Below are 24,671 nucleotides of genomic sequence, written 5' to 3' on the forward strand. Positions count from 1 at the left end.
CCACATTTAAGCTAACTGGATCCTGAGCTAACCTGGTTAATAGCCATCTGGAATTCTTCAGAAAAAGTGACTATAAGCACTGTAAACAGTTTTGTCTTCACAGAGGACACCAAGAGTTTCCAGCTTCATTCCCATCTTCATTTTGCAATCTGGGTTGAAGAGCAAGGTATAGATTTAAAGTAGATGATAATGCAAATAGTATTAATAAAAGAAACCTCGGAGTGATCTGCTTTTCCCTAATAAGGCAGGCTCTATCAGTGTTCCAGAGGCAGCAAGGTGCCAATACAATTAATCAGTCTGTTTTTAGTTCTCTGTAGACAGCAATATTAACAGTTTGTTTCAGTCTGTTTATATGGGTCTGACAGGTCTTCAAGATGCTGTGTTCACTCTCTCATGATTAATGGTTATTCACATACTGAGGTGAAGAGCAAGCAGAAAAAGAATGTTTTTAGAGCAGGACAGATAACTGGATTCTCTCTCCCAGTCTTTCAATTTTAATTAGGAAACAGTACTAAATTTAGGAATGCCATCTCACCATATTGTTTGAACTCCTCCCTTTCTTGCAACTCATCCCTGTGATGAGCCAAAGGAAAATTTAAATCACATATTTTCTTTGTTTACTTTTCAGCTGTGCTCTATAAAGTCATTACATTTATAGTGAACGTCTGCACACCGGGATACTAGATGAAGGCAGCAAAGCCCTCGGGAGCATTTTGAGCAAGGAATAAGCCCTTATGGGAAAAGAACTTTTCCTTCTTCTCATCTCTGCAAACTTCTTAGGGGACATCTGAGGGAATAACTGAGCATCAAAGTCACCTCAACAGAGACTTCACAAACCAAGAAGCAGCTGGACTCTGAGGTGTGTACTGTACATTCCTTCAGTGGCTTTTGCACTTGTAGCAAGTCCTGCTGAACTGGAGATGCCTCCCTAGTACAAAACCAAACCCTTCTTGGGCTGGGGTCCTTCTCTCCACCACACAGCTTTAACTGGAGACAGTGTGAAGAAATTCTTAGATAAGAAAAGGGAGCATTTGGAGCATTGTTTCCCAGTTACTCCTTCTGCCATTCTGGGTGTTTCATTTTGACACAGGGACATTTCCTCTCTCCTCTCTGCTCCAAGAAAAGAACATGCTCACATTCCTGTGCTAATTTTTGTCCATTCTCTGTTCTGTCTATTTCCTCAGCACTTGTCATCTCTCCATTTTGGAGGCAGATTTTGGGTTGCTCCTCCTTTGTCCTGGTTTCTTCATTAACTCTTAATTTCCTGAGATTGCTGCCTTATTTGAACCTCCTCCTCCTGGCTTTCCCTTTTTTTTCCTCTAGTCAATTGATTGCTATGGTTAGGCCTCCTTTGAACTCTCTTCTTTTACTGTCTCACCCAAGTCCATTCAGTTCCTTGCTTCCTTCTATTTTAATAAGAGAATTCGTTTCTTCAATATTAATCAGAAAGCATCATTTCCTTTCTGCTATTTCCTCTGAACAACCTTCAAAAATCTTATTTTCCTTTTAGTTTTACCAAAGAGGATGGCATAGAAAAACAGCTCTGCAAGAAAACACCATCCTCTAGAATAAAGAAGCAACCATCCTAATTTTTAAAATGCTGTAAGCCGCCCTAGCAAATAATAAGATTTGAGCAGTAACACACAAACACATATTGCCAACTCACAGTGCGTCTGACGCAAGAACTCAGCAATGTTCTCCAAGGATACCTTGTTGTATCCTTCTCCTACTTGTTCTAGATGGCTCATCAAAGCAGTGACATAGGTTATGTACCAAACAGCAGACCAGCTCTGGCTGAGCAAGAGACCAGCATAAATCATATGTTGGCTCACATGCCAGGGGACTACATCTGGCCTTTGCCTCTGGCTGAGGTCATATCACAGAGGAGGGCAGAAGTGCTGGAGAGGTGGTTGATTCTGCCCCTCTCATGCTTTGCCACACTGTGAGGTGTTTCAAAGGTCCCAGCAGTGGTTATCTCACTGTGATGCCATGGCAGGGGGTATGAGGTAGCACATTTGACTGAAAATACACACAGCCAGAAAGCCTGAGGAGGAGTAAAAGATGCTCACCACAATGTGTGACCCCCCCAGGGCTTACAGCTGTCAAGAACAACTTCAGACGTTCAGACTCGATAAAATAATTTTCTTTGGCAGAAGATAACCCAGCTGCCCAGGGAAGTCAGCTACAAGCACATCATCTTTCTAAATGGGTAATGCCTTCAGAACCAGAGTGTGAGGAAAAACAAAACAGGCAGTAGGAGAAGCAACACAGCAGGCAAGCTCCATCCTTGTGCTGTAGGTTGGCTGTGGTTCTTACCTTCTCCGCAGATCTTCAGCCACTGCTGCTCTGCAGCTGAACAAGTAGGCTCGCAGAGATTTTAGCTGCTGTCTCAGGCGGACAACAGTTGCCAGAGGTTCAACATGCTTGTACAACATGGGGTTTTCCTGCTGGATATCAATTAATGGCTCCTCATAAACATATTCCAGGAACTCTTTGGCTTGCTTTGATACCTAAAAAATAAAGCAGTTTAGTTAGACTTTTCTCCCAACTCTTTTTAAGCAGATCTCCTCCTCTGTGATTCTGTGCATCTGAAAACTTAACTCTGTTACCAATTACAAATGGAGACAGAGTTGAGAGAGATCCAACTCTCTCTGCTTATAGACAAGTCAAACTTCATCAAGCCCTTCAAAACTGCACGGCTACTTACTTACCCAAAGTACAATGATATCTGCAATCACATATGCTTTTGCTGCAGAGTAACATAGCTTACTAGATTTTTTTAAGTCTAAAATCTGAATAACCAGTTTCTTTCTGTTTGTTCACTGCTTTCTTTTCGGCAAAAAGCAAGTTGTTGTGCTTTTTAAAATACAGATAGATAAAATCAAATCTTATTGGTATTACTCCTAAAGTTCCACCTGCAAGAAGTTTTTCATTATAGTGCCCTGTTTTATCTCCACCTGCAAAAAGCTACTGTAATCTTGATAAATGAATGGGATTCTTGTTCCATTAGAAAAGATACTCCTGTTCCTTAAGTGAAAAGGCCAAATTCCCTCTCATTCCTGATTTCTTCATTTTATCACAGCTGGAAAAGAGAAGATGGGATTACATGAAATGAGCTGCAAATCACCTGCTACAGAAATACCATTGGTTCCACGATTCAATTAGTCCTCCTGGATCTCTAAGTCAATGTTTACACTGAGACAAGGGAGGGATGAGTTAGGCTAACAAAAGTAGAAAGGGCACACACACACCACAGCCTCTTGAGATTTAGGAAGCTATTTCCCTTCTGGTGCTGTAGGTAAGAACAATACACATCCTTATAAATAGCACCACTTCCAAAACCAGCACGACTAACTAGCTACTGACAGGGTAAGCTAGCCTCAGATGTAGCCTTTTCACAATAAATAATAAAAATCTAAGAGATAATGCCAAGGCCGGCCTTCCCACCAATAACTACACAGATAACAAGATGCGCAATTTTAAATACAGGAGACCGTAACTCCACAGGTTTCCTAGGCCCTGAAGCTGTATTAAATATCCCACCTATTTATATTAAACACCACACTATTTTATTTTTTTTTTTAATATCAGGCATGTATAAGGAACTGTGCCATCTGAGTGGAATCAGAGGTAACATAGCAACACAAGTACCTCAGATTTTTGTAGAACAAAATTCTATGAACTCCAAACTTATCAAGTTTTTTAACACTAGCAATGTTGATATTTTATTATGCTTACTGAAGTGCATTAAAAAACTGCAGTTAAACAACCTGCTTTTACAATCATTAACCATCTGACTGCAATATCTCAGCAATCCCCTGACAACTTCCATATCTACAGTAATTATTAGTCCTCTTCCACCAATTAGCAAATTAAGGCATGTATTCCATGATTCCCTAGGAGGTGTGCGAATGCTTGGCACAGTTACCAGCTCCTCCCACCAGGAGGACCAGGTGCTCAGTGCTGTCTTTCTATCTCCTTGCTTTAAGCCTCTGTTGAAGTGATGGGCTCCTCATCCACCTGCCCTACTGTCTTGGGAAGTGGAGGGTGGTTCATGTCCAAATACTACACTCACACCTGTGCACACCTGCACCCTGTGTTGGGCATCTCTCCTGAGGCATTAAGAGCACAGAGACAAAGAGATGCCACAATTGAGGTCCCCTGAGTGACTCTGCCATAGGTGTGCACTATGGTGACCAAGTATTACTGTGCAGCACTGGTGCTGCATGGTCTGAATGCAGCCTTTGAGGAGAGAGGAGCAAAGCACACCTTTCCCTCTCCTTGCCAATAAAATGCACCCATGGAGTGCTGATTGTAGGAAAAGTAGCTTTGCCCAGCATCACTGACTGACAGATAGGTGTCAGTCCATTCTGCATGGCTGACACGGGCACACTCATCTTTTAAAACATTAACTAACATTGCCAAACAGCAATGTTACGAGAGGTTGAAACACAGTCTTAAAATGGGAAGGGTCAGGCAGTCACAGTAATTCAGTATTTTAGTATACATCCTAGCATACCCACAGCCCCCCATCTTTGCCTGGGCAGTAAAACAATCCTTTTAAATCAGTGAGGACAAGTGAGAAGATGCAAAGCGCAACAGGGTTTTAGCTTTAAATGTCATACAAGGATGGATGCTAACATTTCCAGACCTTTCCTTTCTAGAGCCTGCAAACTTATAGTTCAAAATTCAATTTACCAGAAGTCAGCTTCTCTTGAAACCTTCTGGCATAGGGAATTCATTTCCTACTGTGCCTGTCTGGCATTTTGTGCAGGGTGAAAGCCACCTGAACCAAATGGCAATACTTAGTGGGCTTTGTGCGCAAACAGGGAAAACACTTGGCCTAAGCAAAAGGCAGAAAGGGTGTTCACAAGACTGCCTCTTTTCTTTTCCCTTCACACAAACACATAAAAAACACAAATATGAAAACAGTAGGAGACACAGGCAAAAAAGTGAACCTGGGGACTGAGCTGCTGCTTTGGTTCTGACAGAAGAAATATGTCTAAATGCCAAGTCCTTTCAAAGAGCTTCTACTGCAGCCAAGAGGATTTCTCTTTTCCTACCCATGTGCTACTAGATGTTAAGTACATTTTTGTTTTTCAAGACCCTGGGTATGGGAAGAGACAGCTCTAGAGATGTTTATTGTTTCTGTTTTTCATGACCTGTCGTGATAAAAGCAGACAAGAACCTCTCAATTTCCAAACTTACTTAATTGATGTAAGAGCTTATTCTATAGCTGCTGCTCAAATGTTGAGCTCATGAAACATAAAAAGAGAAACATGCCCAGTTACACTATAAAAGCTCATGACCTACAGTACCTTTTGGTGCTTGCTTTGCCAGAAACAGATAGGACAGACCCCAGAAACTGTGGAGGTGAGGAATAGGCGGCTGTGGAAAGGAGCACAGGTTTGCAAACCCTTCATTCAATTTTGTTTCCAATTTGGTGGATCGACAGACACATTTCAGACTGTGCAAAACAAAGAAGCTTTTGAATCCTGGAGCCCTCTTACAGTTCTGACCATCAAATGTGGTATGTGCTTATTTCCTGCAGGACCTCTTTGGGGTGTGCAGCCAGAAGCAGCCAGGAGTGCAGCCAGCAGCATGTGCCCCTCTGCAGAAGCTCCACTTTAAGGCAGTGCTGTGCTACCTACAAGGGTTTATCTTCATTTTGGGATGCTGCTGCACAGCTTTGCGTGGACACACTGGCCAGTTATGGGAGGGGAAATGCTGACAAATTAAGTGATTTTCCTTTAAAAGTAAGCCAAAAGAAAATTACTACCAAGACTATCTCAAGGAAGTGAGACAACGTATCTGTCTTTGCCGAATCATAGAATCGTTTGAGTTGGAAGGGACCTTAAAGATCTTCTAATTCCAACCCCCCTGCCATAGGGAAGGGACACCTTCCACCAGAACAGGTTACTCAGAGCTCCATCCAACCTGGCCTTGAACTCTTCCATTGATGGGAGAGTCCACAGCCCCTCTGAGCAATCTGTTCAAGTGCCTCGTCACTCTTAAAGCAAAGAATTTTTTCCTAGTACCTCATCTAATCCTACCCTACTTCAGGTTAAGGCCATTCTCCCTTGTCCTATCACTCCTTGCCCTTGTGAAAAGTCCCTCTCCAGAACTTTTGTAGCCCCCTTTAGGTACTGGAAGGTGCTATAAGGTCTCCCTGGAGCCTTCTTTCCTCCAGGCTGAACAACCCCAACCCTCTCGGCCTGTCTTCACAGCAGAGGTGCTCCAGCATTCTGAGCATCATTGTGACCTCCTTTAGCCTCACTCCAACAGGTCCACATCTTCCTTCTGCTGGGGACCAGCTCTGAAGGTGGACAACAGGGACCAGTTGCTGTCCAGCTCTGGAGCTGGACACAGTATTTCAGGTGGGGTCTTACAAAACCCAGTCCTTCTCCCCAGGGCTAGGTCTCAATCCATTCTCTGCCCAGCTTGTACTTGTGCTTGGGATTGCACATTTGATCAACACACTACAAAGGAAGCACACAGTTTCATTACAACTGTTAAGTGCAGAAGCCAGCATTAAGTTGACTTTTAGACTTTGCAAAATAAATAAACAAACACAAAACCTTATCTCTAACTGGAGAAAGGAGATGGCAATGTGAAAATGTATTCAAATATATATATACACTTTATCTAAGAAAAGCAGTGCTTAGTTCCCAGGGAGATACAGCATGGACAGAAATAAAAGCACACTTATGCAGAACTGAAGAGAAAAGGGAAGCCCCCAAGAAAATGACTTGTGATTTTAATGCTATACATGTATGGGATGGAGTAGAGGAGATCCAACCAGTGATCTCAGTTCAGTTGTCACATTGCCACTGTGGTAGATAATGTCCTCTTCACCTTCCTTCCCTGCCTTAATTCCTGCTCTAATAGTTGGGGATGATGTGTTTTCCTACCTGAGGGGTTGTGTTCCTTTCTTAAATACACCTCTCTCAGGACTTTGGCACAAAGACTGGTAAAGCAGCTGCACAGAATTTGCTTGTGTTTCCAAGCCACCTCATACCTATTCTGTCTACAAAAACTGGAAAATGAAATTTCTCACTATTACAGTGAGATGACAGTAGATGAGGTTTTCAATGAATGCTTAAGCTTTAACGTCCTGTTTCTTTTTGTGCCTCAGCTGCCAATACCACAGGAAACAGACTAGAGCATAGTTTTTATGCTGCAGGTTTAGAAAAAAACCCAGTTAGTTTTCTTGGCAGTATTACTGACAGCTTGATATGAGATCTTTGCCTTACCATCCATTAGCCCCATATCAGGTCCACCTATACTACCATGTGCTAGCAAGTTTAGTCCTTGCTAAAAGCATCCAGAGAAAGAACTTTTAAATATTGGGAGGGCTTTTTGTCTCCACGCATTGCAGCTTTGCAACTTTGAAGAATCTTACATTTCACAGCGCAAGACTATCATTTTCCTGATGGCAGGCTCTGGCCACCTTTTAATAATCTCCCCATCTGACAAATTTTCTTCAAGAGACCTGCTTTTCCTCTAATAGGGCATTTACTGGTTATTTTTTCCTTTTCAAATAGCACATAATAATAATATTCGCAGACACAAAACATCAAACAACCTCCCCTAACAGTGGCTGCTAGGTCTGAAGCTCTAACATGGTCTGGATTCCTTATGAGTTTGTTATTCTTCCAGCATATACTGCCTGAGATGGCAAAACAACACTGTTACTGTGTTTGCTGGTATAATGCTTTGAGGCATGTAATCAGTGCCCCTATCTAGCAACCAAGCACCACGGCAGCAGCAAATAGCAGATTACAAAACTTTTAGAAAAGCTCTTGTGTGGCAAGTGAACAACCGTAGAATTTTCTCATTATGTTACTTTCTGTCTGGTTCAATCAAGTGCTACAGCAATGTCCTTCTAGTGTCCTGAAAATGTTCATGCCAAGAGACAGGACAGACTGGGCCTCACAAATACTGCATTTGGTAGGCCAGTTTCCTATGGGCATTTCCACAATTTAGCATCCATCACTAAGCAGTGCCAATCCTTAGTCCCTGGTGGTCATGAAACAGGTACTCCTCGAGGGCCCAATAACTGCAAGGATAGGGGCTAAAAGAGAGTTTGTTGTGTGCTACCTCTCCCTGTCTCTTGAACAGCCAGATAAGCAATGATGAAAAAGATGCCACCAAGAAGGAGCATGGCTGCTGCTGTGAAGGAACACCTTAGGCCTGGCCAAGGAAACTGTGATGAAAACATGTCTTGAGTGTGGCTCATTTTGACAAGAGGGACAAAGATGACAGTATTAGCAGTCAATGCCTGCAACCTTTGAGCTGTTGTGTTTCTATCAGCAATTCAGTTCACTTGCTAGCAATCCAACCTGGAGGAAGATTACCTTGTATTTGGAAGTGTCCCAGTTATGAACCAGCCGTGCAGGGATAAGGAAGTTGTCATCCACATGGCAGCTGCTGCAATAGTACCATCCACTGTAGCCACACACCTTGGCTTTCCCATTGGACAAACCTATGGAGCGCTGACAGCCTAGAGAAAAGAGAGGGGGGAAAAGTCTGGGTTTGTACATCAAGCCAGAGATACACATTCAGGATGGAGTCAGAAAAGTATTCCTCCATCTGAAGACCTTTTAATATTTTATTTATTTTACCTAAGAGACATTTCTCATTCCATAAAAAATAGAAATAAATATCAGTATTCTTGGACTAGTGCTGAAAAAGCACATGATAACTTGGGCATCTGTGACAAAGAGTTCAGACAGCAGTCAAAAGATACTTAGCACTTCTCAAGAAACAAAGGCAGAAGACTTGCTTGTGAGACACCGAGCATTTAAAAGCCATGGCCATCTGAAAACCATGGCCTGAAGCTTAGACAGGCCACATTCTACAGTAGCTCTCTTCCAGAGAGCTCCCATTTGCCCCACAACAGAATGGGCCAACACTGCCCACCTGCAGGAGTGCAAGCCAGCTCCCGCTGACAGCCAGAAGGGATGCTGACTTGGCAGGTAAGACTCAGCCACAGAATTAGCACAGCCAAGGCAAACCACAGTCAGATCATGAATAATAACTGAGCAGCAGTCACACTGAGAATGAGTAGTTCTTGACTAGCAGTAGTGACACAGCTCAATTTCCAGCAGGGTTTTTTTTCTTACGATTGCATCACTCTGTGTCTTACAAGATCTGAGGTCTGCCTAATACTTTTTTCACAGCTAGATCCCCTGCCTCTTCCCATGCCTTCTTGTGTGGAGTCTCTGGGGTAAAACAACGTATTCAAAAGCTGCTGCTTTACTTGGAAAGAACTTATGTAAAGTTCTCCTTCACCTGATCACCTGTTTTCACAAAACACATAAAAACTCAATGTACTTGACACTTCTTTCTTCCAATAGTGACTAAAATAAGCCAAAAGGTTAATATAATATTAGAGTGGATGGCTGAAGACAGACAGCACAGTCACATTAAACAATCTGCTCAGGAAGTGAGGCTAAAAATGTTTGGGTAAGACACATCAAGATGTCTGCGGTTGTTAACAACACCTCTAGACACAGCACACATGATGGTATTTCTGCTTTTCCTTCAAATGCCAGTGTCCCCATGTGACATTTATAGTTTCAGCCACAACACCAGAGCGCCACTCTGGCATGTGCTGTATGCTCAGATGGTCTCTGCTGCAGCTGGTTAGAAATGCTGAGTAGCAGAATCCTTGTACATCACTTTTGCAGTAAAAGCATTGGTTAAACAGAGATTTTCAAGCAGAAGTCAAATGACCGATTGCTTTTGCCAATATAACTAATTTCATTTAGAGTAATTATGTGACTTCTCCAGCTGAAGGCATCTTTTCCCCCCAGTAGAAGTTACACTGATTCAAGGAAAGATTGCAGGTCAGCTACTCTAGGCATAAATTGAGCTCCTCCTCCCCCACATCAACTGATGTCACCATGACCCCCTCTGCTCTAAAAATCATTAGAAAACCTAACCAACACAGTTAGCTCACTTCTTCCTCTTCCACACTCCAGAGCCAGTTGGCCACTGATTCTCTGCAATACACACCACCAAGTGAATCAGTATGGGATATGTCCTGTTTCCATCTCTCTCTCTTCCCCCACCCATTTTTTTTTTTAAGAAAGGACATGCAGTTTCTTACAAAAAGCAAATATGTAAACAGGTCAGTTAATAAAAGAAATAATTATGTTCATGTCTCCTCCTTTACCCTTCATAAGACCAAAGCATAAGTATTAACACATATCTCTAGTATAATTTAATATACATAATGAAAAAATGCAATCTCACCTAATAATCAAACAGAAACCCCAAATATTATGACAGTAAACTATTATAATTGCAGAAATAATTTTGTATGGTAAATATTAGCAGTGTTTTTTGCAAACCAGTACATTTGAGGCAGAAAAAAATCAGGCATCCTTTTTATAAGGGTAAAAAAAATTCAAGTAATTCAGCAGTATGTTACAAAAAAAATTACCTATGACTGTGGCTTGGGATCAGAACTTGGAAACCAAAAACTTCATCTTTCCCTCATGGCAAAGCATGCATTCTCCTATCTTTTCTCTCATGTTCTTTTCTTAATAAAAGCAGTTTTCTCAGTGGTCACTTGAGGGTATCCATGGAGCAGTCCTGCTCCCCTGTGCTGTTATGGATGGAATCAGCTGGCACACCTGGTAGTAAGCCCCATATTAGTGCTATGTAGTGCATACAGATTTTTTTTTCCCCCATCTTTTTACATGCATTCATACAGAAAGGTGAAGGTTTAGAGCAATTGATGAGACACGAAATACCAGTCCTGTCTGTCTGACATGACATTCACCTGACTAGCAGCCCTGTAAGATGCTTGCAGAAGGTACTCACACTGTTTCTAGGGAGCCCATGATTTTTATAGCACAACAGAGGTAGATCTTTCCCCTCTGTAACAGAAATAGAGAAGTATGCCCACTCCTCTCCTCATGGAGGAAGATGAAGAAATCTAAGAAGGAGGGCATTCCCCTTTCCCAAACCAAATGGGAACAAGACCTCAGAAAGCATGTTTGTGCTAGCCATACCTCAGCACAGCACGTTCTTCTGTGCCAGCCTTGCTAGAAGAAGTGGAAGGTCTGTACCATTCTCCTTACTAGCTGCCACTGAATTTCCCGTCATTGAAAAACACTGAAGCATCTGTCTGTACACAGCTCCAACCTGAGCCTTCATTACATACAACCATTAACTCTCCTTGGATGAAACAGACTACCAAATGTCATATATTTTCTAGCTCAGTGTGTCTGGACCAGTTGACAAAGTACTAGTGGTAAAGCTGTGTCTGAATGCAAATAGTCTCTCAACTCTATGTCATTGAAACTTATAAACATTCCCTACTAGCCAAAACTTACTTGTCTGGGGATGAGGATGGGACAGGACACACTGATTTCACCTAATTAGCACCGTACATCCCCTACCACTCCACTGGCTGCCACTTTGTCATAATGCCCTAACTCCTCTCTGTTAGCTTATTCTTGCCTTCAGTCTAAAGTCCAATTAGAACTGCCAAAATTTTAAATTAAAACCACTCACCACTTTAAGGCCTAATTTCTTGCAGCCTCCTAGAGCCAGAAACTCATTCCAGTCCATGGAGAGAGTTTTCTCCAGAGAGGAGTGACAAAGCACAGAAATGCTGGGGGCTTCCCTCCTCTTCCCTATGTTGAGCCCATAAGACCTGAAGTTCTCTGGGGTGAGGAGAGTCGCAGCAAGCAATCTTGGATGCCCTTCATCTTCAGGAAGGGTGGTTCTATGAAGAGGAGGAAGTGGAAGAAATTCCTACCCAAGCAGGATGCATTGCTTCCTCCCTTGTTACAACCCTTTCCTGAGCCCATATTTGTTTCCTTGTTCCTCTTTAGACCTAGTATTTTTCATTCCTCTTCATATCCTCAAGAAAACGTGTTCTGCAAAGCTACATACCAGTTGTGTAGCTGGCATTTGTTAGATGATAATGTGGCGCTGGCATCCACCTTACATTTTCCCCTACTTTACAAGCTTTGCTGTTTGAAAATCACCATCTTTTCCATTCCTCTCTGTTGTGATTCATAATGATGGCTATTTCTACGACCCTTTCAAATCAAGTTATCAAAGCACTGATTTTCTTTGATGTTATGCAGTTCAAAGTGATGTAGTGTGACAAACATATTTCCGTGGCATAGACCACTTATGCTACTTTGTTTTTTAAGACGGAAAAAAATAGATCAAGAATGAGAGAGAAAAAAGAGGAAGAAGGAATAGCCATTGGCTTAATGGCCTTGGACATCCTGCACCTGGGCATTCAGGTACATAAACTTGCCATGATGTTTATAAGAAGCAAAGCTAGGACTGATTCCTGGCTTTAAAGTCTGGAGCACCTCTCCCAGCAGGACAATCAGATGTAGCTGACCACCTCAGAGATCGATTAACACAATTCAAAAAATAGCTTAGGGTTTGGGAAGGGACCATGTTTGCAGAGAAAACACTTATTTGCCTGTATAACTAGAGAAAGCACCTTCCACAGGATGGGAGAAAAAAGCAGCACAGCTTTCACCAAACCTCTCTCACCTATTCCTAATGCTCACACAGAATATTATCTATGTAACATCTGTACAAAGGTCTGGCAAACCCAGAGCCTAATGAAAAGAGAATACCACAGTATTTGCTAGCACCTAAAATCATCCCTCCCTAAAGAATGTTACAGAGCAAGCTACAGAGGGAAGAAGCACAGCTGTAAGGTATACTGTTAGCAAAGAGGGAAGGAATCATCCCAAACCTTTCATCACGGAAAATACAACAAAACCAGCCTTGGAATCAAGGAAAGAAAATAGGGGTTAGAAAAATAGCAGCAAGAAAGTGCTGTTGGGCACAGATGAATCTCTCTCAACAACATGTCTGTGAGCAAAGCAGGAGTATCAACATCAAGAGGCTCATGTCCAAATGCAAAGACTTCAGGAAGAAAGTAGTACAGAAGGTGAGGTTAAAAAGTTGTAACAAAACTCCCTCCTTGACTTAAGGTGGTGGTCTAGTATGGAGGAGGAATCCAAGACATCTGAACACAATTCCTCTGTGAAGCACAGAAAACACCACTTTCAGGTTGCTGCATACTCTTGTGGTCAAGGAAGACATACACAACTATCCTTTTTATCCAGATACCTTTCTCTTTAATCTCCAGCAAGAAAAGACTGGAGTAGCTCCACAGTGAAACAGAGAAAGTAGAAGACCAAATTAGAATCAAGTACACAACTGTTTTCCTTATTCAGTAAGCTTCTTTGCTCAGTATCAGGAAAAAGCAAGTCCCTTGTGACTGTGTGCCATAATTAAATCTGTGACAGGTTAGCTTAGAAGCTAATTCATTTAGAAACAACATACAATACAAAGAAAATGCTTCACAGACTTCAAAAGGCTTTCAGTTTGATAAAGGCATAAAGCAGAAGGAGCACAGCAACAAATTTTCAATGTTAGATCAGACCTACAACATTGCTCTATCACCTCAGCACAAACAGAAATAAGGTGAGAATTACTTCAGTTGCTTACCTTTATTCCTGTGCACCTATTCCAATTCACTCCACCATGGGAAAACTCAAACTCACAAGGAAGACACACCAACAATCCAGCTTAGTTCTCTCTTATGCCTACCCAGGTTTGACTTTGCATTACACTTTGTCCTTTTCCCCACCACTACTTTCCAGAGCAATTTTATTTCAAGTAAGTAATTAAAAACTTATAAACCTCCAAGCAAAGTCTGACACTACTCACCTTGCCTACATTTTTTGTGAGCTTCTTATGAACTTTAAAAAAAGACAATAAAACCGTAACAGATTAAAGTAAAAGAAATTTCTGTGCTGCAACCATGTGGGTTTGACCCGATCAAGTTATAATTACCTAAGCAACATATAAAACCCATATCATGTCAGCAGTGTACAGATCCCACTTTAATTATAAACTAGATCAGCTTCTCCAGAAATAAGGAAGGGTTCACACATCCCCAGTTGACTCCAAAGGGTGGCCCAACTGTTCCAAGTCAATGGAAAACTCGATTATCAGCTATAGGTCAGGGCTAAGTGCTAAAACAACAGATTTTCCGTCTTCCTTAGCACCATTTGAAGGTACAATGCATAGGCCTGTCCTTCCTGTCTTACACATTCCAGATCAGCTGACTTAGCCTACCAGTGTAGGCTTGATGGCTCTGAGCTGGGGAGACTGGACACTCCAGACAGTGACCTACCCCTCCCTACTGGAGATGTCTCACAGGTACCCAGCTTCAGAACAGCTCTTCAAGGCACATGAGATGAATTCTTCCGTAGGCACTCAGGCTTTCTTCCAATCAGCAAAGATTGGACTGTTGTAGCCATCCAATATTTAGATGGCTGGGGGTAGGTGAAGTGAGTAACACCCTTTACATCAGTCATGCTGAATGCACAGAGCGGTGACTTTCTCTAAGAATATGAACAATCAAGAAAAAAATCCCCATGTTGGAAACAAGTCAGGTGATAGCATATACATATGGGTGCATACACAACATTCTGCATGCCTGTATTGTACATGTCCTTTGTAGAAAGACAGCATACAGGCATGCTGCAGCTTACACAGCCAAATTCTGCCTTCCCAGTAAAACTAATAGTAGTTAAGCCTGCAAATATAACACCAAAACTTAAAGGTCAAAGTGTAAGTTTGAATTTCACATGTAACAGTCAAGAATAACATTTCATCAATAAATGAGAACCAAAAATCCTAGTTGTGTCAAATGACAAGCAACAAAACTATACATTTGGAAACTAGTTTTTTTATGTGCTTGGATTTCCCCATTTGAGTTTCATCAGAAGATAGGTTCTTTTACCTTTAGTGTCAAATTCTAAGAGGTGGCAAAGCTATATTACTCCCAGAGAACATGCTCTGAGGAAATTCCAAACAACTTTGAAGACATGCTTTACACATAAGCGATTGTTTGCGACCCTTTTAGCACATGGCCAGTTTGCATTCTCCTATTGCACATTCTCAAATCCTTTCCCTGCATTCCCAGGACAACAGTGCCGAGGAATAACACCATACACCTCAAACTAATCTGGTATTCTTTTCCCCCATGCCCTTAGAGGATTATTCTCTGCAGTATCTGGTGCTTTGCTGAGACTCTCAAGTGCTGCCCAACGGAAGGAAATGGGATCTACCATGGAATGACTTATTGGTAGATTCAGTAATTCACCAGCTCTTTAGTCAGGAATGAGAAATGAACACACTCCCTGGGCCGGCTCTTGAAGTCTGCCTGCCAGCTGGAAGTAAGGAGATAATGTAAGCAAAATTAATAATGGCATTCCCATTTGTACAGTGGAGTACATTCATGCTTGGTTCTACATACTGAGAAGGTAGACCAGAGAACAGAGCAAAGAGCAGGCCAGTCATTTGTGTGATTAGAACAAACACTGGTGCCAGCACCCTCAGCCAGGTCATTTAGCGAAACGAGTCTCTACTTAACCCAGTTTTCATTTCTGTTCTGCAGTTAGTTTGAAGACCACTTACCCCTGCACTGCTCCCTCAATGACTTACACTGCAGGCCACCTGGTTCACCAAGTTTCATTTATTTGATACAGCATTAACATACCTAGAAATAACCAGCTCTGTTTCTGTTTGAACATACAGCTGGGTTTGTATCTCCTTTTAACACAAGGAACAACTGTGCAGTAAGCGTGGTTACATATTTTTGCCAATGCTATTTGGCCGAATTTCTTCTTCGTCACACATCACTACCACTGCACTGCCCTGGGCATATGAATGATCCCACTTTACACAGCACAGGTATCAGAGACTATAGATGTTGCAGAAGAACAAGAAGACTGAGAACCTAAACCCTTCCTACCAGGTGGCCTCTGGTTTGTTCTGTAATTTCTTTTACATTGCCCGATGCGACCCAAGAGCTTTGCAATAATACACTGCTTTGGCATGTGACAGAAGAGGGAGAGCCTTGCCAACACACACACAAATGCCCTAGTTTTGCAGCAGTGGACCCAAAAGCAGCCATTTTCCTTCAAGGCTGCACATCTGCAAGGACACTCTGATGCCAAGCAAATGCACAGTGCACATCACAGGATTTTTTCCAGAGCAGCATTAGGACGGGCTCCTGTGATGCTGGCTTCTGTAACGCCTCTGAGATTCACACATCTTTGCTACCTCTCTTCCTCTGTCAAATTTTGTTAGAACAGTCAAGTAGATCCAAACTTTAGGGGGCAAGAGTAAAATGTAGCAAACAGCATTGGAACATAAGCTTTGTTTTCTTAGGAAACAAAATTAACAGTCATGGCCCAAACCAACTTAGGAACCTTGTATAAACTGCAGCTGCAGGAAAGTATTGTGCAAATGCCTGTGGCTTTCTGGGAAGGCAAGGCCTTTAGTAGCAAAAGCTGGCTTGACTGATTTAAAAGATGCGAGCCCAACAAATAACGCTGTCCCTTGCACACAATTCATGAAGAACCTCTTGGTTCACCAGAGAACTGTGGGGGTGGTGTATAAATGTTGGAGTTTTCAAGTTGGAAAAATATTTCCTTTTGTCCAGATGTAGCTTTTATCCATCTCAACAAAGGTGAGACTTGGACATTTAGACTCCCTGGTTTGGGCATTCTTTTCTTTGAACTCTATGCCAAAAGATCCCTCAAGAATAGTTTTGTACAATAAATGAACCAAAAAAATCCCCAGGCAACCAACAGCTCTTTGGGGGCAGTGGAACTCGTATCTAGGACCCACAAGCCAGGAAGAAACAAGGCATAGCCAAGAACAAACAGCCTATGTTTACAGTAGAGATGTGTTCACATCCAGCAGAACCGGGCTCACAACAGTACAATAAATTAGCACAAGAACCTACTGAAAACCTGCAGAGTTGTTGATGGGGCAGATTAGAGCAAGGGGTCACCTACCCCCATACAGGCAGCAAAGGCTCCCTTCGAGCCTGCCAGGAGGAATATGTAGATTCATCAGCCAAGACAGTTGGATCAGCAGTTCCTCTTGCAGGACTGAGACAAAGAAGTCACTTAAACACCAGTCGATTGCGAAGTGCACATCAGGGCACAGAATAGGCACCGAACTGATCAAGCACTTATCTAAACTGCACTTCCAGGCAGCAGCAGGCCAACTCCAAACCGAATCCCATGAAGGAGAAAATCTCACTCTGTGAAGGTGCCAGCCAAATCCCAGGAGGGTGAAGGACCCAACTTCTACCAAAGATGACAGTTTTCACTGTCACTTCCTCTAGTCAAGCCATCCTAAAACTGCACTGAAGAACTCGCCTTATCAGTGAAGATTAAATGGCCTCTGTGATCATAACTGATCACTGATAAACAGGTTTAATCAACTCAAGCATGTTCTGATCTTTTTCTGAAACAAGCTGTCATATGGCAAAGCACTGGGGCCCAGCAACCTCGTGTTTTGAAGCATGTAGGGCCACTGCAAATAAAGTGTTCGCTGCTACACAAATTCCAGTTGCCCTTGTTTGGAAACACTCCCCCCACTCCTCCCAAGAAGTCAGTGACCTTTTTTAAACGTGGTGTATTTTCCAAATACTAACTTAGACCATGGTTTTTTCTGCTCAGCTGGTTTGGAAATACCACTGCTAGCAGTGGAAGTTCTACTTTTAAATGAATAGAAACAGGGCATGAAAGTCACATACAACACTAGAAGACCAAAGCCTTACATGAAGATACTTAAACAATAAAACCTTTACAGTACAAAACATTCCTAGGGGATTTTACAGTCTCAAATACAGGGAAGGTAAAAAGCTGCTAAAGCCTTGGAAGAAAGACATCAATTGAAATGAAACCAAGCACAAAACAAATACAGCACTTAGAAAAAGCACAATCCTAAAAGCCCTGGACAGGTGAGAACAATGGTTATTTGGGACTAAAAGGCAACAAGAGTGCTGAAAACCTTCCAAAGGACCTTAGGGCATTTTATTATTGTGCTGCATTTTCTATGGTTTATCCTCTAGCATTTTTAATTCAGTGACATGCTACAAGTAAGTGTTGGGTGCAATGACAGGTCACTAAGCATTTGCTAAATTCAAGGATGCTTCTCAACTATCTGTATTTGAGAAGATTCAACTACAAGGTTTTTTGAGAATTCAAACAAAGTTGACATTACACCTGACTATTTTGTTTTGTTTTTAAATCACATTTGCCAGCTTGCAAGCTATTAGGAAACACCTTCTTTTCACTGAGGGGGGAAAAAAAAGCATTTTACTTTTACTGCAGTAGGGACCGATTCCAGACCAACAGGCCAAGCTAGAGCAGAGGTTGCATGAGCTGGGCATGTTGCACTGGGCTGTCCCCCAGCTACACACATGATCACAGACCTAGGTGCAGAATGATTCCTTGAAAGACAACAGCTCTCCACCTGCTGCTTCATTTGACAGGGCTTCGAGCACAGGAAATAGCACATTTACTAACCTTGGCTTCTCTGCATCTAGTGTTCAGCTCAGCCAGCCAAGTCATTGAAGCCCTAATAGCAGTATTTATTCTTCTGGCAAGTGAGGAGACATGGAGAAAGCGGGGAGGAAAAGACAGAAGGCACCCCAGAAGAGGAGCAAGGAAAGCCACACAGATAAATGAAAGGGTGCAGAGCACATTTTCCAGAAGGCAGAAATTCCCACATCCATTAGGACTTGCTGTCTAAGTAACAGGAGTTCCTGGCAGACACAACTGACTTCTCTGGAAAAAATGTTTGTTTTAATAAATGACATGGGGAAAGAAAATAAAAGGCAAAACAAAAGAGAGACATCAAAAGAACAGAAGCTATGCAAAAACAGGAGGCAAGGGCAAAGGCCATTTGTCCTCCCCATCTATGGAAAAGTGATGCCACATGACAAAGAAATAACGATAGTGAAGGGCACCTGGGGATATTTGCTCCTTACAGACCTCCAGGATAACTGCCTACCTTTCCCCAGAACCCTTTCTCTAAGCCAAAAATATAAATAATGGCCGCAAAAGTAAAAGCATTTATAAACCCCCTGCCTCTCCACTGCTAATCAGTGGCCTGATCATTCATTTTTTCAAATTACAACAGTAAAACAGAGTTAGAAATGTGGAGAAAAGCTTTTGTATCTGCTGATCAAGCAAGACAACTTTTTTCAAACTGCCCTTCTGACTCCAGTGTATCAACAGTTTGTCCTCCCTGCCCCATGACTACATCTGACACCACCGCCCTGGCTTATATCACAAGTTGAAAAGTGCTAGTCAGACTCCAAGATAAACCTGTCAATAGCAAGGCACAGACATTCACATTCTTCCCTACCTGCTTGTGAATATCAGCTGTTTGTCTGGGAGCAATTCCTTGAAAAGCTTTTACTGAGGGAGAAAAGGAAAGGGGGATGCAGAGAGCATTTCAAATAGAAAAAAAAAACCCAGGGGGGAACCCCACAAAGACTGCAAAGAGAAAATAAATTTTAAAAAGCCTGTCCCCATCAGGTCCTCCCAGCAACCTTCTTTATCAGAGGTTCATTGTCAATCAATTAGCCAAGGCAGCAGGGGTCTGTAGGAAGGGGGGTAGCTTGAGAGACAATGGTCTGCCCTGTTGTATTACTATTTAATCACTTTTCCTAAATAAATAAAGCAGCCCTGAGGTGCTGTCATGTCAAGGGAATTTATAACAAAAAACCCCTTCATTTTTCATTGGTCATTACTTTTCCTTCCCTCCCACCCCTGCAGGACTAGAGAGGGTTATTACTGTAGCCTTAAGTTCCATCTTTGTGTTGCTTGCCTTTGATTCCCACTCGGACCTTGCCACTTTCTGGCACTAATTTGTCAGGCTGAACAAAGGAGGGATTTGTACCTCCTGTAAGGTCTCAATTAGGAAAGGCTTCTGCTGTATTATGTGCCATTGGGACAGGACACAAAGACGGTAATTACAGGAATTTGCACTAAATGGCTGAAGAATTCACAGCAAAACTTTTCTTCCTCCCCCCTCCTCATCTTTCTCCAAGCTTACCCCTCCCAGCAGCCCTGGGGAAAACCACTCTCAATGCCTGCAAGCCGTAATTACCAACAGCAGGCCCCTCAGGTTAAACAGCAGCCCATGCCCGGAACGGCACAACTGCCCGCAGGGAGCAAGGAACAAGGAAAAAGGCTCAGCTTGCTCGTGTGCCTCCTCAGCACAAACTTTTCTGAGCCAAACAAGTTTCCCCAGTTATAACTAATATTACTTATTTCTTTGCACCATGGTAACAGCTCCAAGTTCCAGCCGGCTCTAAGGGTCCCAGGAAGTGGCAAAGGATCTGCTCCCACAGTAAGTGCTGTGAATCCCCATCCTTGGGGACAGAGAATCCCAGTGACCAGCTTCCCACAGACCCTCCACAATTCACATTTCTCTGCACAAGAACATTTGTTCAGTTTGGCAGACTAAAGAGAGACCACAGGAGTACTGGGAATGCCTCAGGTGTATCAGGAAAAGACATCATGCAACTCTGGTCAGAGCACCTCATTTTTGCAGGAAATACACGAGTGAGTACAGATTGATCATCCCATGTTTGGGAGAGGGAACCCATCCTTTCCCAGAGAAAAGTCTGCTCCCATACTACATAAAGCAAGACTAAAACCTGCTGCACATTGGAGACATGTATACTTCGTTGCCATCCCAGGGCCTGATCCTATTTTAGAGGAGATAATTGAAAATATTCACTTGAAACTCTCTGGAACCTCAGTCAGAGAATGTAGCAAAATATAAAAAAATGACATCAAATCATACAAATGTGGCCAAGAACAGAGGCAAAGCCCAAATACTGTAACCAAAAACTGCAATGATGCCGACCTTCATGATGCTCCAGCTGCCATGCACTGTGAAGAGACAAGCAGGAACATGACCTGCAGGTGACTACCCAGAGAGCAACAAATCCAGCTTGCACCCACAGTAAATTTTGAGGGCAGTCCAGTACTTCTAGGGCCCAGGTCTCCCCTGGAAGGGATTCAGGCCAGCCAGCAGGTCGTGGGCCCACAAAGATACTCCCCTGAGTCACGTGTGGTTCCAGAGCAAAATGAGAACCCCACCCCAAAGCAGCATGGGGAGGAGGCAGGACCATCACAGCTCCCATAATACAAGAGAAAAACTCTCCAAAAGAGCTGTTTCTGATTGAGCAGACAATTTCTAAGTGAGTGTAACTAAAGCACCTCTACAGTGTCCTGCATCAAGAAAACAGCTCAGCCACCCTGTAGGGCAGTCCTGGCCCATGTACTGCTGTATGTGCAGGATCTAAGGTTTCAGCACTGCTCATCAAAACAGATGAACCTCTGAATATCCCACAGGTTTTTCTCCACATTTTACTACAGCCACGGTGAGAGGCAGGGAACAGCTGTGCTGCTAAAACACGCACATGCTCTTTCCAGTGATTTTCTTTTCCTGCAGAAGGGGTGTAGGTGCAGATGCTGCAGCCTGATTGCTCACCTGCACACTTGAAGCTCTGAACTGTGAGCCCTCTCTCTAGAGACAGTGTGGTCAGGATGCTCAGGAAGCTGGTGGTCACAGACTGGCGCTTGGTCTTTCTAAGATCATTTCCAAAGGGCCGATCTCCAGGTTTGCTCCTAAGTGTAACCTGTGGGTTTTGAGTCAAGCTTCGAGTAGCATTGGCTGCTGCTTTCAGTGCCTCCATCCACTCCTGGGCCCTCTGACGGGTCTCTGCACGCAGGCGCAGCACATCTTGGGGAAAAATGACCTGAAAGCACGAGTCACAGCCATCCTGAGTATCTGTCTGGACCGACAGGCACACATCGACATTGTAGCTCAGCAGGGGATCTTCATCAAGCCTACCAGGTTGGAATGCCATGAGATAGGACCTGTTCAAGACAAAAGTAAACGCCTTCCAGTTATTCTGGACAGTTAACCTGTAAAGAGTCCCTGATTTGAGAATATTTTGGTACTCTTTAGTGTTTTCAGTCAAATTCATGGATAGGAAGAGCTCCATAGGCTTCTCTAATAATCCATTGGTTTGAGAAAGGTCACTGTTATTTTCAGGCTTTGGCACATTCTCCAGTTTTTCCTGCTGTCTTGTAAAAGCAGGCACAGAAGCACGCACCGCTTCCCAAAGTTTCTGTCCCCAATCCATAGTCTCCCACGAGGACTCTGCCTTCAGCTGTAGCTGTGAGCTGTCTGACAGGACAGTGTCCACCACCTTGGTTTCAATGCCACCAGTAACAGTGACCCTTTGAAAACGCATGAGTGGATACACTGTGGGAAGTGTCTGGTTGCCACTGCTGTCCAAGCAATACAGGTACAGTTTGTACTGGGAGAGCTCAGCATAACAGGTTTGCCAGTAGCTGTCATTGTCTCTTCTAACTTCTAAGTATCCCTTCTTCAGAAGATTTGGGAACACTGTCTTGTGTTCTGGAGGAAACAAAATGAGAATATTACGATTAATTACTTCTTTTTAAGTTGTCTCAAATTACTGCATCATTCCAGCTTCTACATCTCTCCTACCCATACACAGCATATCTGAGGGTAGGATCACAGAGCCTTCATCTAATAGGTTACGATTATCAAACACAAGCACTGACTCTACATTTGAGCCACCGAGAACACAGCACTTTTTACCCAGAGGTACCAAAACACTTTACAAAAAGGGAACAAAACAATTTTCCTGAGACATCCAGGACAACAGTGACAGAGCAACAAAACACTGTAAGTCTCCCAGAACCCAGTCCAGAAGTGGATAATACTATCAAGTAATCTATTGCCAGCTAAAATAGATTTTGACTATGTGAGAAACACATACAAATTAAAACACCTTACCCTCTCTTTCCTGTTCCTTCCCAGGCTCAACTTCATGTTTTCACACACACCACCTCTGCCTCCCCCATCTTAAGTAGCTCAGAGGAAAAGGGAATAGTGGTATCTGGTCAGCTCCTCTCTGCTGCTCCTTCCTTTTCACACCTTTCCCCTGCAGGGGCTGCAGTCCTTCAGGTTAAACATGCCCCTGCACGAGCTCTCCATGGCCATAGTTCCTTCAGGAAATCTCCACACTCCACCATGGGATCCCACATGGGGCTGCAGGGAGATCCTGCTCCACCATGTTCTCCCCAGGGGCTGGAGCACTTTCTCATCCTCTGGCCCTCAGCTGCTCTTGACACAGCTGTCAGTGCTGTGCCCTTTCTGAGATGTGCTCTGCCAAAGAGGCCCCACCTGTGGCTGATGGGCACAGCTGTGTCCTGTGGAGGGGCTGCTGGAACTGGCTGGAACAGCCCTGCTGCCAGCACTCGGGTACAGCACCTGGCACCTGGACGGACCCGGGGAATGCAGAACTGTGCCCAACACAGCAGCTTCTTACCACATTTCAGCACGACCTGGGACCACAACATTTTGTGCAGCTCTGTTTACTCCGGAGTTTTGCTGATTTATGAGAATCAGGTCAGGAGTAGCAGACACAACCAAAACTGAAAAGTAAGAGGCTGCCCAGAGAGATTCAAACACATAAACCCAAGCATCTCAGCATTTCAGGTACTTCGGAGCAGACCCTTTCACAAACCCCAGCTCAAGGCAAAGTCGAGGGGAATTTCTTCATCCACAGAAAACCAACTGTTGGGGAAGATGAAACAGGAAAGCCTTGGAAATATGATTGCCTGACAAAAGATTTTGGGAATATGAAAACTACAGGCAACATCGAAATGAAAGCCACTTTTGAAATACCAGGTCTTAGTTACTAAACAACTAGAAAACAATGGTATGGCCACTGAAGTAATCCCCTTTTGATTGAACAATACCCTCTGCTAGCAGGCAGGTCCAAGGGTCAGAGCAGACCCTACTAGCTCAGCAGAAGGGGTCCAAAGAGTAGTTTTTAGAAGTTAAGATGTAACACTCTATGGTAATACAAGAACTCTTATAGGCTGTATGTAAATGCTATAGGATTTGTATCTTGTATTAGATTGGTTAGTGACAATTAGAATATTCAGTACAGAAGATGATTTATTGTATTGTAACCAGGACTTCAGACTCTTCACTTCTCAATTCTCATTCTCCTTCTCACTTCTCCTCTATTCCTTTACTTACTTCTACTTCAGACTTTCTCATACTTCTCTCTTCCACTTCTACTCTTGCTCTTACTCTTGCTCTTACACTCTCTCTCTCACCCGTTCACTCTCTTGCTCTCTTGGGCCTGCTCAGAGCTGAGTCTAGCAGCTCTGAGCAGTGCCCCAATACCCACGCCCTTTACAATAAACCGGCTGTGTCCCGAGACCTGCCTATAGAGATCTCTCGTCTCCATCCGTTACCGTCTACGTCCGGCCGTCCCGACAGGACCCCAGAACCCCCGAAACCTACAACCAACCATACACAAGTTACTCCAGGCACTAAAGTGATGCGAATTTAAAAGGAATTATCTAAAGCATTTCTGAATTTAAAAAAAGGTTTCCATGCAAAATTTGTTCCAATCTGGTTTGCACCACCTCAGCCACCACAGGCAAGTATCATATTTTCATCTTGGGCTAGTTATGTGGCTCTATGCAATTTTTGTTGGTCCCTGCATAAATCCAGAGGCATTCACTGTCACACTGGAGTACCAACTGTAACACTTAGCACCCCAAAACAACCCAGGCCTGAGGAACAAACTCTTACTCCCATCTGAGCTCTACTTCACCTTTCCAGTAAGGGTACCTGTGATGCGTCTTGACTTACAGTGACAGAATTAGCAGACACAAGTAAAGGGCACTGCCTCCGATTGTCCATCTCCCTTGGAGTCTGCT

General features: G+C 43.2%; 1 protein-coding gene across 5 annotated transcripts in view; it reads right to left on the reverse strand.

Annotated features, from left to right (window-relative positions):
- Positions 1 to 24,671, reverse strand: part of PLEKHM3 (pleckstrin homology domain containing M3) — an 85,041-nt gene that overhangs the window by 44,709 nt on the left and 15,661 nt on the right. For all 5 annotated transcript variants that reach the window (XM_019290566.2, XM_039555103.1, XM_010406637.3 and 2 more), the window contains 3 exons: positions 21,385 to 22,320; positions 8,358 to 8,503; positions 2,317 to 2,510 (listed from right to left, as the gene is read on the reverse strand). In XM_019290566.2, coding sequence (XP_019146111.1) covers positions 2,317 to 2,510; positions 8,358 to 8,503; positions 21,385 to 22,320 — 1,276 coding nt within the window. The remainder of the gene's footprint in view (positions 1 to 2,316; positions 2,511 to 8,357; positions 8,504 to 21,384; positions 22,321 to 24,671) is intronic.

Source organism: Corvus cornix, chromosome 7, assembly GCF_000738735.6.
Source record: "Corvus cornix cornix isolate S_Up_H32 chromosome 7, ASM73873v5, whole genome shotgun sequence".
Taxonomy (NCBI): domain Eukaryota; kingdom Metazoa; phylum Chordata; class Aves; order Passeriformes; family Corvidae; genus Corvus; species Corvus cornix.